Source organism: Centroberyx affinis, unplaced genomic scaffold (assembly GCF_046629955.1).
Source record: "Centroberyx affinis isolate AG114_WGS23_722 - 3 ecotype Tasmania unplaced genomic scaffold, CSIRO-AGI_Caff_v1 ptg007582l_1, whole genome shotgun sequence".
In the NCBI taxonomy this organism is placed as follows: Eukaryota; Metazoa; Chordata; class Actinopteri; order Beryciformes; family Berycidae; genus Centroberyx; species Centroberyx affinis.
The window spans coordinates 77,983-90,052 of NW_027283826.1; the positions used below are offsets into that span (position 1 = coordinate 77,983).

The following is a 12,070-nucleotide window of genomic DNA, read 5'->3' on the forward strand; positions in this document are numbered from 1 at the left end:
GAGAGAAAGGAGGAAAATTTGGTTTAAAGTGTTTTGGAATACAAATACATCTAGGATTAGATTTGTTATTGGAACACTGATATGGTGCTGTCAACCCAAAACCTCAACCAGAGGTTAGCTGAATACCTTAATATCCTGTTCAGAAAAAGTACTATTTGGGTCAGGGTCATAGGCACAGTTTGACATATCAGCTCGGGGGGGCAAACTGCATGAGGAACATGTCGAGGTTAACTCTCCTTTATTGATAGGCACTGGTTCAATACGCTTTGACTGTTGAATAGAAATTTATAACACAGAGACAAAGAGCATAATTCTCTCTCTTTTATTTCTTATTATTCTCTTTCTTATTCTCTCTCTCTATAGGAGAAATCACCGTGTTCACCGTTGCTTTGTTTGGTGCGTAAGAACCATTCAAATGTCTACAGTGGAGAAAGAGGTTCGCACTCAAAGAAGAAATACGTTTTCCAAGACCTTTTATGTTCTCATTATATTCTTCAGTGAAGAAGGCACCAGCCGAAACATCTGTGCATGATTTCCCTTCTGCATTTATATAAAAAACAAACAAAAAAAAACAAATATAATGAGAACATAAAAGTTCTTGGAAAACGTATTCTCTCTCTCTGCCTGTTGTGTCTTTGAACCAATAACCACAGCCATGGCTTCCTCAGGATGACAAGTTAGGACAAAGCGCGAAGTGCTTGTTGATTAGTAGATCAGAATCAGCACTTTTTCTGCACACAACTGCATTAATGCCAGTCAATATGTGTTTCTGATGATAAACTGGTATAAATGTGCAATATTTCCTTTGCCATTCATTGTTTGCTGATCCAATTAGATTTCTGAACTGCTGAACGGTCTGTTTCAAGCCAGCAGTGTCATGTTGCTTGAGATGTTGCTTGGTGAGATTAGAAATGTATTGATTGAGATAATTGAGATATTGCAGAGTAACCCTAACCCTAACCACCTACTCTGCAATATCTCAGTCAATAAATTTGAAGTGTAAGTGCAATGTTGCGGAAATGCAGGTAAAAAGGTAGATGAGTAGGTCTCCAGTGATCAGTGTTGGTTCTAGGTCCTATATTTTTCAACAAAATATCTATGATGGCAAGTGTCAACTTGACACGTGCCGTGACTCCAATTGCATACTGTCCTCACCCTCTCCCCTTTCCTCTAATATCCAAGCTATATTTATGAATAACCTCAACAACCCTAAATAACACCAAGTTTGTTACATTATGTCCTGTGAAAAATTGGCTGATTAATTGAAATCATTTTTCTCTCCTGAAAATTGGTGTTTACAATATTTAAGCTTCTACCACCCTCACTTTGATCGGTTTCACTGCATAAATCAGAACAAAGCATCTTTTTATTCATATTGTGATGCAAACAGTGCAGTACATTTGTCTGACAAGAAATTACATGAATCAACTGATGAGAAGAATAACGGTTAACAAAAAGCACAATAGTTGCACAATAGATCTATTACACTAACATTTAGAGCAGAGCAGTATATAGCTTACACATGCGGTGTACATAACTTAAAAAAAATTTTTACACTTATTTTAATGTATACAAGTATGCATAAGTACACTTATTTCAAAATTGCTCGGGTCATTAGCGATATAATCATCTGAAGGGATTGACCCGCTGCAGCTGTTTGGGTGAGACTCGTGTGGTGAACTGCTTGATGATGCTTGTGCGTAACTCTCTAGTGACCAGACCATAGATAATGGGGTTGATGGCCGGTGGAACAATGATAACCAAAATGCTAAAGAACTTCTTGATGTTATTGGAGACTGAGGGGAACCTGTGGGCCACAATTATGATTGCTGAGGCAATTTCATATAGTACATACACAGCAAGGTGTGATGCACACGTCTGAAAGGCCTTGCTACGGACGCCATTTTCACTCCTGCCTTGTTTTATGCAAGCATGCAGGATTCTGATGTAGGAAAATGCGATGATGAGGAAGGTGCCTGTGCTCAGAGACCAGGACATGCACAAGCCTAGAACACGATAGAAATCCACAATTAGCTTTTTGGTTACAGTTCATGTAAGTTTCCCATCACTCATTTGTCTAATTCACCCTCCATTAACACTGCTGACAACTCTTTCTTGAATGATGTACAGTTCAATATAATGAGTGTATTTTAACACAAAACTAACTCAAACAGCATTCTGGCAGACTATTTCTTGTGCCAGGAAACAGCTGAAAAGAGTCATATAAATTCTTTCAGGTGTGAAGCAATAATGCAGTGGTGGGCATCATTAAAATAATTTTAATTTAGCTGGATTGGAACAGAGGTGGAAAGTAACTAAATACATATACTGTACTTAAGTACAATTTTGAGGTACATTTAATGCTACTTTATACTTCTACTCCACTACATTTCAGAGGGAAATATTGTACTTTTTACTCCTCTACCTTTATTTGATAACTTAAATTACTAGTTACTTTGCAGATTCAGATTATTAATACAAAACATAATCAACTAATAAATTGTGATGTATTATTATAGATTACTGTAAGCTACCCAGCAGTATATAAAGTAGTGGAAATCAGCCCCACCTTTTCCAGCTGCAACATTAAAATGATGCTTACACATTAATGCATCAATAATTATAATTCACTTATATAATATATACTGTATTATTCTGAAATGGGCCATTCTGCATAATGAGTACTTTTACTTTTGTTGCTTTAAGTAAATTTTGATGCTAATACTTTTGTACTTTTTCTTAAGTAACATTTTGAATGCAGGACTTTTACTTGTAACAGAGTATTTTTATACTGTGGTATTTCTACTTTTACTGAAGTAAAAGATCTGAGTACTTCTTCCACCACTGGTTGTGAAATAGTTCATGGATCATATCTTCAGTGAATATCACTGAGGTTGTCTGTGATAGTATCATTATCTGTCTCTAGCCTCTGATCATTATTTCACATTAGGAACTGACCATAAATGTTGTTTATGGGAGTGGGCCCACAGGCCAGTCTCAGAATAGAGCGGTTGCTGCAGTAGACGTGCTTGATGGTGGTGCCGCACAGGGGCGTGCCCACGTTGAGGGCGAAGAGCACGCCGATACAGAGCAAAGCAACCAGCCAGGCCAGGGCGCAGCAGAGGAGCAGCCGTGCTGATGTCATGATGGCGTGATACCTCAGCGGTTCACACACAGCCATGTACCTGCAGAGGCAGAGGAGCAGCAAACACAATATCGTCGCAATAACCTCGTATCACCAAACTGTTGAAAGACATGAAAGACAGCCTTGTTTTCAGCTTGACCACCATGCATTTTTGAGTTTATCCAACAGGTTATGATAGGGTTTCAACAGCCCGAGGGTCATAGAATTTTCAATTTTCAATTTAAAGGATACGGTTGGTGTTTTTAAATACATTTCTTATTGTCAATAAATCCTAGGAAAATAACAAAATCAACAATGCGTTTGCTCTACTCCCGTTACTTTGTGACTCCCCACGTTCCCTTTTTAGCCTAACAAATTCATTGCTGATTTTGTTATTTTCATAGGATTTGTTGACGGTAAGAAATGGATTAAAAAATACCCTTATCATTTAGGTTATAACATGAAAATAAACTAAATTAGGAGGTTGATATGTCATTTAACAGGTAGATACTGAAGTTTCCTTTAAACTGAAACACTGGACATTTAGAAACAGTAAAAAACAGGATAAGGGAAGAGATTACCTGGATTGGGTTTGTGTCATCTGAGTCAACATATATTTACCAAATTAATAAATAATGAACAAACAAAAAATAACCAATACTAAACCTAAATCTGTGACCAATTTTCTCACAACATGCCCGTGCATTCTGATACCTGTCATAGGCCATTGCAGCAAGAATAGTCTGCACTGCAGCACCGTACATGTGCACAGAGAAGGCCTGGGCGATGGCGGTGATGTAGGGGATCTTCTTCTGCCCCGTTAAGAAATGGATCATGAGGCGGATTAGCACGGCCGTGCCTCCCAGCAGGTCGCAGGCTGCTAAGTTACAAATCATCACGTACATGGGTTTGTGCAGGACCCTGTTGGATACGATGATGCTCATCACCACCCCGTTCCCCAGCAGCACCACCATGTAGTTGAGCAGAGCCAAGAAGAACAGTAAAGACCCCTGGCCTTGTGGTACATGGAACCCCTCCAGCTCAAACACGATAGGCTGTGTCAGAGGTGTTACCATGGTTACGTTCTCCATCCAAACCAGCAGAGCTCTGTAAAAAACAAAATACAGGAGATGATTTGAAAAGCCTTGCATTATAAGATGGTTTGCTCATCTCATTAATTAATATATCACTGCTGTAATGGACCATGTAAACCTTTAGAACAAAATTGGAGTTTCATACGACAAGTATATGATATCTGATATGATATATGACATGATTGGCCTATGGCCTTACATTGCTTTCCTTTAATACCCTTTATCTTCCTTTGTAAATGTAAAAATAGTTAACTACCTCATAGTAGCTACAATAAAACAGACAACTACAGCTTAATCTCAAAATGTCTCATTGCAATTAAAATTCAACATTTCATATAGCAAATAACACGGAAAACTAAACCCAGAATCCATTGTTATAATTGCTGCAATACCCACAGTAAATGAAAGGTGTTGGAGAAAAGCTGAGCTGTGCTGTGCTGCTGTCCGCCTGTCTGAGCAAGTTGTGGCGAACTTGAGAAAGAATCTCCTTTTATGTGTTGTGATCCAAATAACAACAGCACCACTTTGACTGTCCATCAATAACAGGGTAATGAGCACGCCCTCCAACAGCTATACACAGTCAGGATCAGTGTTATTGTAACCATCAACAGCTATCCCCATCATCACACTGTGATAGTACTAGTAGTACTTTCAAGTTTGCTCATTGAAAACTTGTTGGTACGTTTTCATGCACACAATAGGCCTACTGATGCTGCTGTGAATTTGATTATTTATAAAACATTCTAAAGATTGATCAGAAATCCAGGCGTGTTAATCGGGTTACGCTTTCACCAATTGTGACCTTCCTCGGATTAAAATAATCAGAATAAAGTGTTTACCTGACAGTTACTATGGCCAGAGTATTGGCTTAAGATTAGATTGTTATTAACTGAAAATTACTTTTAAATTTTTCTGAAAAAAATTAACAGATAAAGAAAGGCACACAACATTTTACTTTTCATTGAATAACTGAAAGCACAAGAGGCAGCATATCATACCCGAATTTCCCAAAGGGGATCTTCTTATCTGATCTGATCTGATCTGATTGTATCGTATCGTATCGTATCGTATCGTATCTTATCTAAGTAGAAATAGTTGACACAAATCTACCATCTCATGCCGATAATGGGTATCGCTGCAAAAAATGACAGGCTGTCCAGTGATTTTCTCTTGTTTCCAGACCTTTCAAGCTTATTTCATGATATTTTTAGTCAAATTATCTCACTGCACTGGCAATAAATTTCACTTGATTCATGCTAATATGACTTCTTTCAAGAAATCATCATAAAACAATGAAGAAAATCTGGAAACAAGAAAACGTTTACCAAGTAAATGTCCTGAAACAAGTTACATTCTTCTGAAAATAAATGGTTCAGTTCACAAACTTATGATGTATGCGGACGATATTCTCTTAATTGTATCAGACCCAGTTAAATTAGTTTCAGTTCTCCTTGGTTGCATCAATTCATTCTCAATGTTGTCTGGATACAAGGCGAACTGGTCAAAATCGGAAGCTCTTCCATTAACCTCCTACTGCCCAAAAACTATTCCAAGAAGGGTCATGTCAGTCGCCGTCAGAGGGCATAAAATACCTAGGTGTTCTTTTTGCACAACAAATTAGTCATATAGTCGCTAAAAATTTGGATCCCCTTTTGAAAAAATTTCCTCAGATATGCAAAGATGGTCATCACTGCTCCTCTCTTTGTGGGGTAAGGTAAATGTACTAAAGATGAATAGTATACCTAAACTAAATTATTTGCTCCAGTCCCTCCCCATTAATATTCCAGGAAAATACTTTAAACAGTTTGATAAGATATGCAAAGACTTCCGACCCAGGATGCATCTAGAGAGGCTCCAGATTCCTGTGGAGCAGGGAGGCTTGGGACTTCCCAGGCTTCTTGTCTATTACCATGCATATACTGTTAGACAGATGGTAAAATGGGCATTACCTCCAGAAAGAGCTCCGCCCTGGTGCGAAATAGAACATAACCTGCTATATCCTCTCCCTCCTCTTGCTTGTTTGTCATGCAAATTATCACCTGAACTACAAACTCATCCCATTATATCTCATTTACAGACAGTATGGAGGAGGGTTTCAGGAATATTTAATATAAATCCATTTCTTAATTTGGAATCCTCTATTTGGTTAAACTCCAAGCTTTATAGGAGAATCTTCCTTTTTATGGAAAGAATGGATTAATAAGGGGATTCTCAGATTAGGGGATTTATATGAAGGTGATATTATGAAGTAATTTGATAATTTAATTGAAGAGTCTGGTCTTCCCGTTGTGCAAGTATCTTAGATGTGGTTCATGAAGCCTCTTATTTTCTACTGGGGTATCATATGCATTGAAGATAGCATGGGAAAAAGATTTAAATGTTGTATTTACCAAGAAAGAATGGGACAAGCACCATAGCTCCAGCACCAGCACCATAACTCCTGCATCACATTGCTAGCTTCTCTGGGAAACTAAGCAGGTCTGGCTGTGGTTAGTCCTTGGATGGGAGACCACCTGGTGCTGGAACTGGTGTTGGAGGACCAGTAGGAGGTGTTCTTCCCTCAGGTCTCATGAATAATATCCCCAATGCCCCAGGGCAGAGACAGGGACTCTGTCCTGTGAGTGAGCACCGTCCTTCGGATGAGACGTTAAACCGAGGTCCTGACTCTGTGGTCAGTAAAGATCCCATTGGCACTCATCGCAGAGTAGGGGTGTAACCCCAGTGCCCTGGCAAAAATTCCCAAACAGACCTTCCTTTCATCTTCCATCATGGCCACCTAATCATCCCTCGTTACCTAATTGGCTCTTTCAGTCCTCTACTCTCCACTGAGATAGCTGATGTGTGGTGAGCGTTCTGGCGCAAACTGGCTGCCGTGCATCACCCAGGTGGGTGCTACACACCTGTGGTGGATGAGTTGAGTTGAGTTGAGTCCACCCCCCCACCCCCCCACCCCCCGCCCTATGTGAAGCACTTTGAGTACATAGAAAAGCGCTATATAAATGTAATCAATTATTATTATTACAATATTGGCAAGAATAATATAAAAATTTCGAGAGATATTAGAACTAGAATTATTCAATGTAAGATTCTAAATCGCTACTATTGGACACCCTCAAGATTACATAAACTGGGATTTAAGGATACTGCTAAATGCTGGAAGTGTTAAAGTTCTGTAGGATCTCTAGTACACGCACTCTGGGACTGGGAGTGCCCTTTAATCCAGAACTATTGGTGTCAGATACATGATAGGGTTCAGGAGATTACAGATGTTCATTTTGATTTTTGCCCAACAATGTATATACTAGGAGATTCCAAGGAAATTGCCCAATCCGGTGCCTCAGAATGGATTCAGACTAGTATCATGGTTGGGAGGCAGATAATGCTGAGAGGGTGGAAATCACAAAGATTGGTTCTCAGAACTTGCTAGAGTACCCGCATACGAACAGGTGTCTTATCGATTAAGGGACAGGACAGAACAATATATATTAAAATGGGGCAAATATCTTAAGTATATCTATAGTTAAAAATGATATGGGAATGGCATCATATATGCAAAATTTGCCACTAGATTAGTATTGAGCCATAAGGTATGAGAATGCTGCTTTTTCCATGTATTGTACACTGTAATGAACTTTATGACATGAAAAATGCTACATTAATGATGCCAGAGAGAATGTAGTTTATTTTAGTTTTTTTATTATTATTTTTATTATTATTATTATGTTGCTTCAATGTGTATGTATGGGTGTGTATGTATGTACATGTATGTGTATGGATGTGTACATGTATATATGTATATATATATTTTGTATTATATCCCTCATTATTTGTTTGTATATGTTATAAAACCAGAAAATTCAATAAAATAAAAATCATAAAAAATAAATAAAAAAAGAGTTCTACCGGAGAGACTACGAGAAATGCCAATGCAGCTTAAAAAGATTCTATTTACTAGATAGGCCAGGATGAGATTCTGGAAAGAAATGTACAATGGTGAAATTGAGCATCTGAAAGAACGAAACATAGGGCATCGTCATGATCACCAAGAAAAGGGATCTGTAATTAATCAACTACAAGACCACAACCAGAAAAGAAGAAATTTTGAGGTGGAAAAAATCATTACTGGTTAGCTGGTCATTGTGAGGGCTACTCTCATAGAAACTCAAATAGGCTTGAAACTCAAACCTACAAATGTCACCTGCTGTCTGGGCCCCAAGTTGCTCTTTCACCTTGAATCCCAAGGCTTGGATATGAGACAGCACCGCCTGTGTATCTGCTATGACCTGATCTAGAGATGGAGCACACACTAGCCAGTCGTCGAACTTGTCATGGGCTGCGGTCGAATAGTCAAAAAAATACGTCCTAACTCCTATTCCTAACCACTTTTCCTCGACCTCGTTGGAAAACGTCATGAGGTCAAGGAAAGATGTGAAGCAGAATTCATAAGGGCTTAGGAAAAGACAACCGCGGTGCTAAGAGAATCCGACTGCACTTACACTAGGCTACATAATTATGCGACAGCGGATGTTAATGACATGGGTCTGCCGTGGGGAAACTACAGTGTTCCGATGATGGACTACTAAAAGCACATCTTAGATACTTCGCCCCGTGCGTTCTTACCGTGTTGTTTCATACAGGCTATATAAACGTGGACGACCCGGTGAAAAGTAGGCTATTGCTTCATCACCAAGGTTGGAATTGAAATAAAAAAGGAATATAGGCTACCAGTCACAAAAGTGAAACGAAATGGTTGTCACATTTAGAATGGTTGCTCACGCTCACCCTCCTGTCCACTCATATTTATCGACATGAATCCCAATTAGTATGATTGTATGAAAATAATTGTTAAATTCATGCAAGATAGGCATAACATGTTAGGCCTACAAATCTACTACTGTACATATCATCATTCTTAGTTTCAAACATGTTGAATTAAAAACATCATCTGACTAAAAACGTCTCCTATCCCTTTTTCTTGAAAGACAGACTTCTGTGTTATGGTTAATATACTGATTATGATCTGATTAGAAGCCTATGCATATAATAGCTTAAGAACCACCACACAACTCAGTAAACACCTTGAAATGTTGACTTTATTGTGCTTTGAATTTGTTATGGCTGATACAGGCCTTTATTACAGTAAGGCAAGGGTTTCAGCATCTGTGCAAAAATTAATGAATGATATTCCTAAAGTCTGCAATACAACAACGCTCAGAATGAAGAAATAACTAATGCAAACTGAGCAGAGGTTACGCTACAACGTTAACTTCACTTTGATCATTTTACAACAGCAACGTAGCGTTTATAGTTCTCCTCTGGGTTTAACATATTGTTGAAAGTTCAAAACATATTAGCAAGTTATGGCATAAGATGGAAAATGCTTAATAAGCAACGGTAACTTGCATGATGATCTGCGTCCCTTGTCGGTCATGATCGTTTGTTTTCGTGAACGGCCGAATGGTACGTCGCTTTAAATGTTGCTGCCGCAAGGAATTGTGGGACGGCATTATCTCCTTTCCTTTCGTAAAGGATGGTCCAGTGTATCCTATGCTAAAGGAGCTAAGTAAGGAAGCATTGAAGCACCTTTCCTTAGCATTTAGAGAATTCAAACAGCTCTTATCATGCCACTTAGATACTTCCGGGTCATTTCACTCAGTTAGGAACCTTCCTAAGCAAAAAGACTATTCGACCGCAGCCCCCCTACCTGTCCTGATCCGGCATTTCCTGAACCCCAGGAGTCTACTGTGGAGCAGCTGAGGAGCTATCATAACGTCCAGCGGTCACCCTATGAAGGGACTCGCCTAGTCATTTTCACAGGGAACCGCGGAGTCTCCAGAAGGAGGCGAGGTCTCCATGGCTCCCGACACCACTGGCTCTCTCAGCAGCCCAGCGCCACAGAGTCTCCGCTGCCCAGCGCCACTACTGAGGTCCAGTCTGTTCCTGTTGAGCTGCGGCGGTCTCCTGTTCCTGCGCCGCGGAAGCTCCCAGTCCCTGCTGGGCCACAGCAATCTCCTGTTCCTGCTGGGCCGCAGCAGCTCCCTGTTCCCGAGCTGCGGCAGTTTCCTGTTCCTGTGCCGCGGCGGTTTCCTGTTCCTGCGCCGCAAAAGCTTCCTGTTCCTGAGCTGCGGCGGTCTCCTGTTCCTGCACCACGGAAGCTCCCTGTCGCCGAGCTGCGGCAGTCACCTGTTCCTGAACTGCTAAAGCCTTCTGTTCCTGGGCTGCAGCTGTCTCCTGTTCCTGTGCTGCAAAAGCCTTCTGTTCCTGTGCTATTAAAGCCTTCTGTTCCTGTGTTGCAGCAATCCGCTGAGCCTGAGTTGCAGAAAATTTCTGTTCCTGTTCTGCTGCAGTCTCCTGTGGCTGTGTTTCAGCAACCCCCTGGTTTCCTGGCTTCACCGGCTCACCTGCCGGGCTTCCAGCTGACACAGTCTGCTCTGCAGCCAAATCCCCAGTCGTCGGCCGCGTCTGCCGACGCCTTGCCATTCCCCGTCGGCTGTCTCCGACAGCCGTTGCAGGACTCCGGTCCGGCATTCCAGTCTCTGGTCAACTCCAGTGACTCTAATGATTATTCTCTCTCTCTCTATAGGAGAAATCACTGTGTTCACCTTTGCTTTGTTTGGTGCGTAAGAACCATTCAAATGTCTACAGTGGAGAAAGAGGTTCACACTCAAAGAAATACGTTTTCCAAGACCTTTTATGTTCTCAATATATTCTTTAGTGAGGAAGGCACCAGCCGAAACGTCATGATTTGCCTTCTGCATTTATAAAAAAAACCCAATATAATACACATGTGTATATATATATATATATATATATATATATATATATATACAAAGACATAACCGCAGAGAGAGAGAATAAGTTTTCCAAGAACTTTTATGTATATATATAGATCTCTGCCTGTTGTGTCTTTGAACCAATAACCAGCAGCCATGGCTTCCTCAGGATGACAAGTTAGGACAAAGCACAAAGTGCTTGTTGATTAGTAGATCAGAATCAGCACTTTTTCTGCACACAACTGCATTAATGCCATAGTCAATATGTGTTTCTGATGATAAACTGGTATGAATGTGCACTATTTTCTTTCCCATTCATTGTTTGCTGATCCAATTAGATTTCTGAACTGCTGAACGGTCTGTTTCAAGCCAGCAGTGTCATGTTGCTTGAGATGTCGCTTGGTGAGATTAGAAATGTATTGATTGAGATATTGCAGAGTAACCCTAACCCTAACCACCTACTCTGCAATATCTCAGTCAATACATTTGAAGTGTAGGTGCAATGTTGCAGAAATGCAGGTAAAAAGGTAGATGAGTATAGGTCTCCAGTGATCAGTGTTGGTTCTAGGATGCCATAAGTCCTGTATTTTTCAACAAAATATCTATGATGGCAGGTGTCAACTTCTAATATCCAAGCTATATTTATGAATAACCTCAACAACCCTAAATAACACCAAGTTTGTTACATTATGTCCTGTGAAAAATTGGCTGATTAATTGAAATCATTTTTCTCTCCTGAAAATTGGTGTTTACAATATTTAAGCTTCTACCACCCTCACTTTGATCGGTTTCACTGCATAAATCAGAACAAAGCATCTTTTTATTCATATTGTGATGCAAACAGTGCAGTACATTTGTCTAACAAGAAATTACATGACTCAACTGATGAGAAGAATAACGGTTAACAAAAAGCACAATAGTTGCACAATAGATCTATTACACTAACATTTAGAGCAGAGCAGTATATAGCTTACACATGTGGTGTATATAACTTTAAAAAAAATGTACACTTATTTTAATGTATACAAGTATGCATAAGTACACTTATTTCAAAATTGTTCAGGTCATTAGCGATATAA

At 39.8% G+C, this 12,070-nt stretch overlaps 1 protein-coding gene across 1 annotated transcript; it reads right to left on the reverse strand.

The window, feature by feature from the left end:
- Positions 1 to 1,626: 1,626 nt before the first annotated feature.
- LOC139639712 (olfactory receptor 52K2-like) lies at positions 1,627 to 4,275 on the reverse strand. Its single transcript, XM_071513860.1, has 3 exons — positions 3,839 to 4,275; positions 2,959 to 3,185; positions 1,627 to 2,006 (listed from the first exon to the last, which is right to left on the reverse strand). Exons 1-3 carry the CDS (start codon positions 4,273 to 4,275, stop codon positions 1,627 to 1,629), a joined length of 1,044 nt encoding a protein of 347 aa, XP_071369961.1.
- Between the last annotated feature and the right edge of the window lie 7,795 nt (positions 4,276 to 12,070).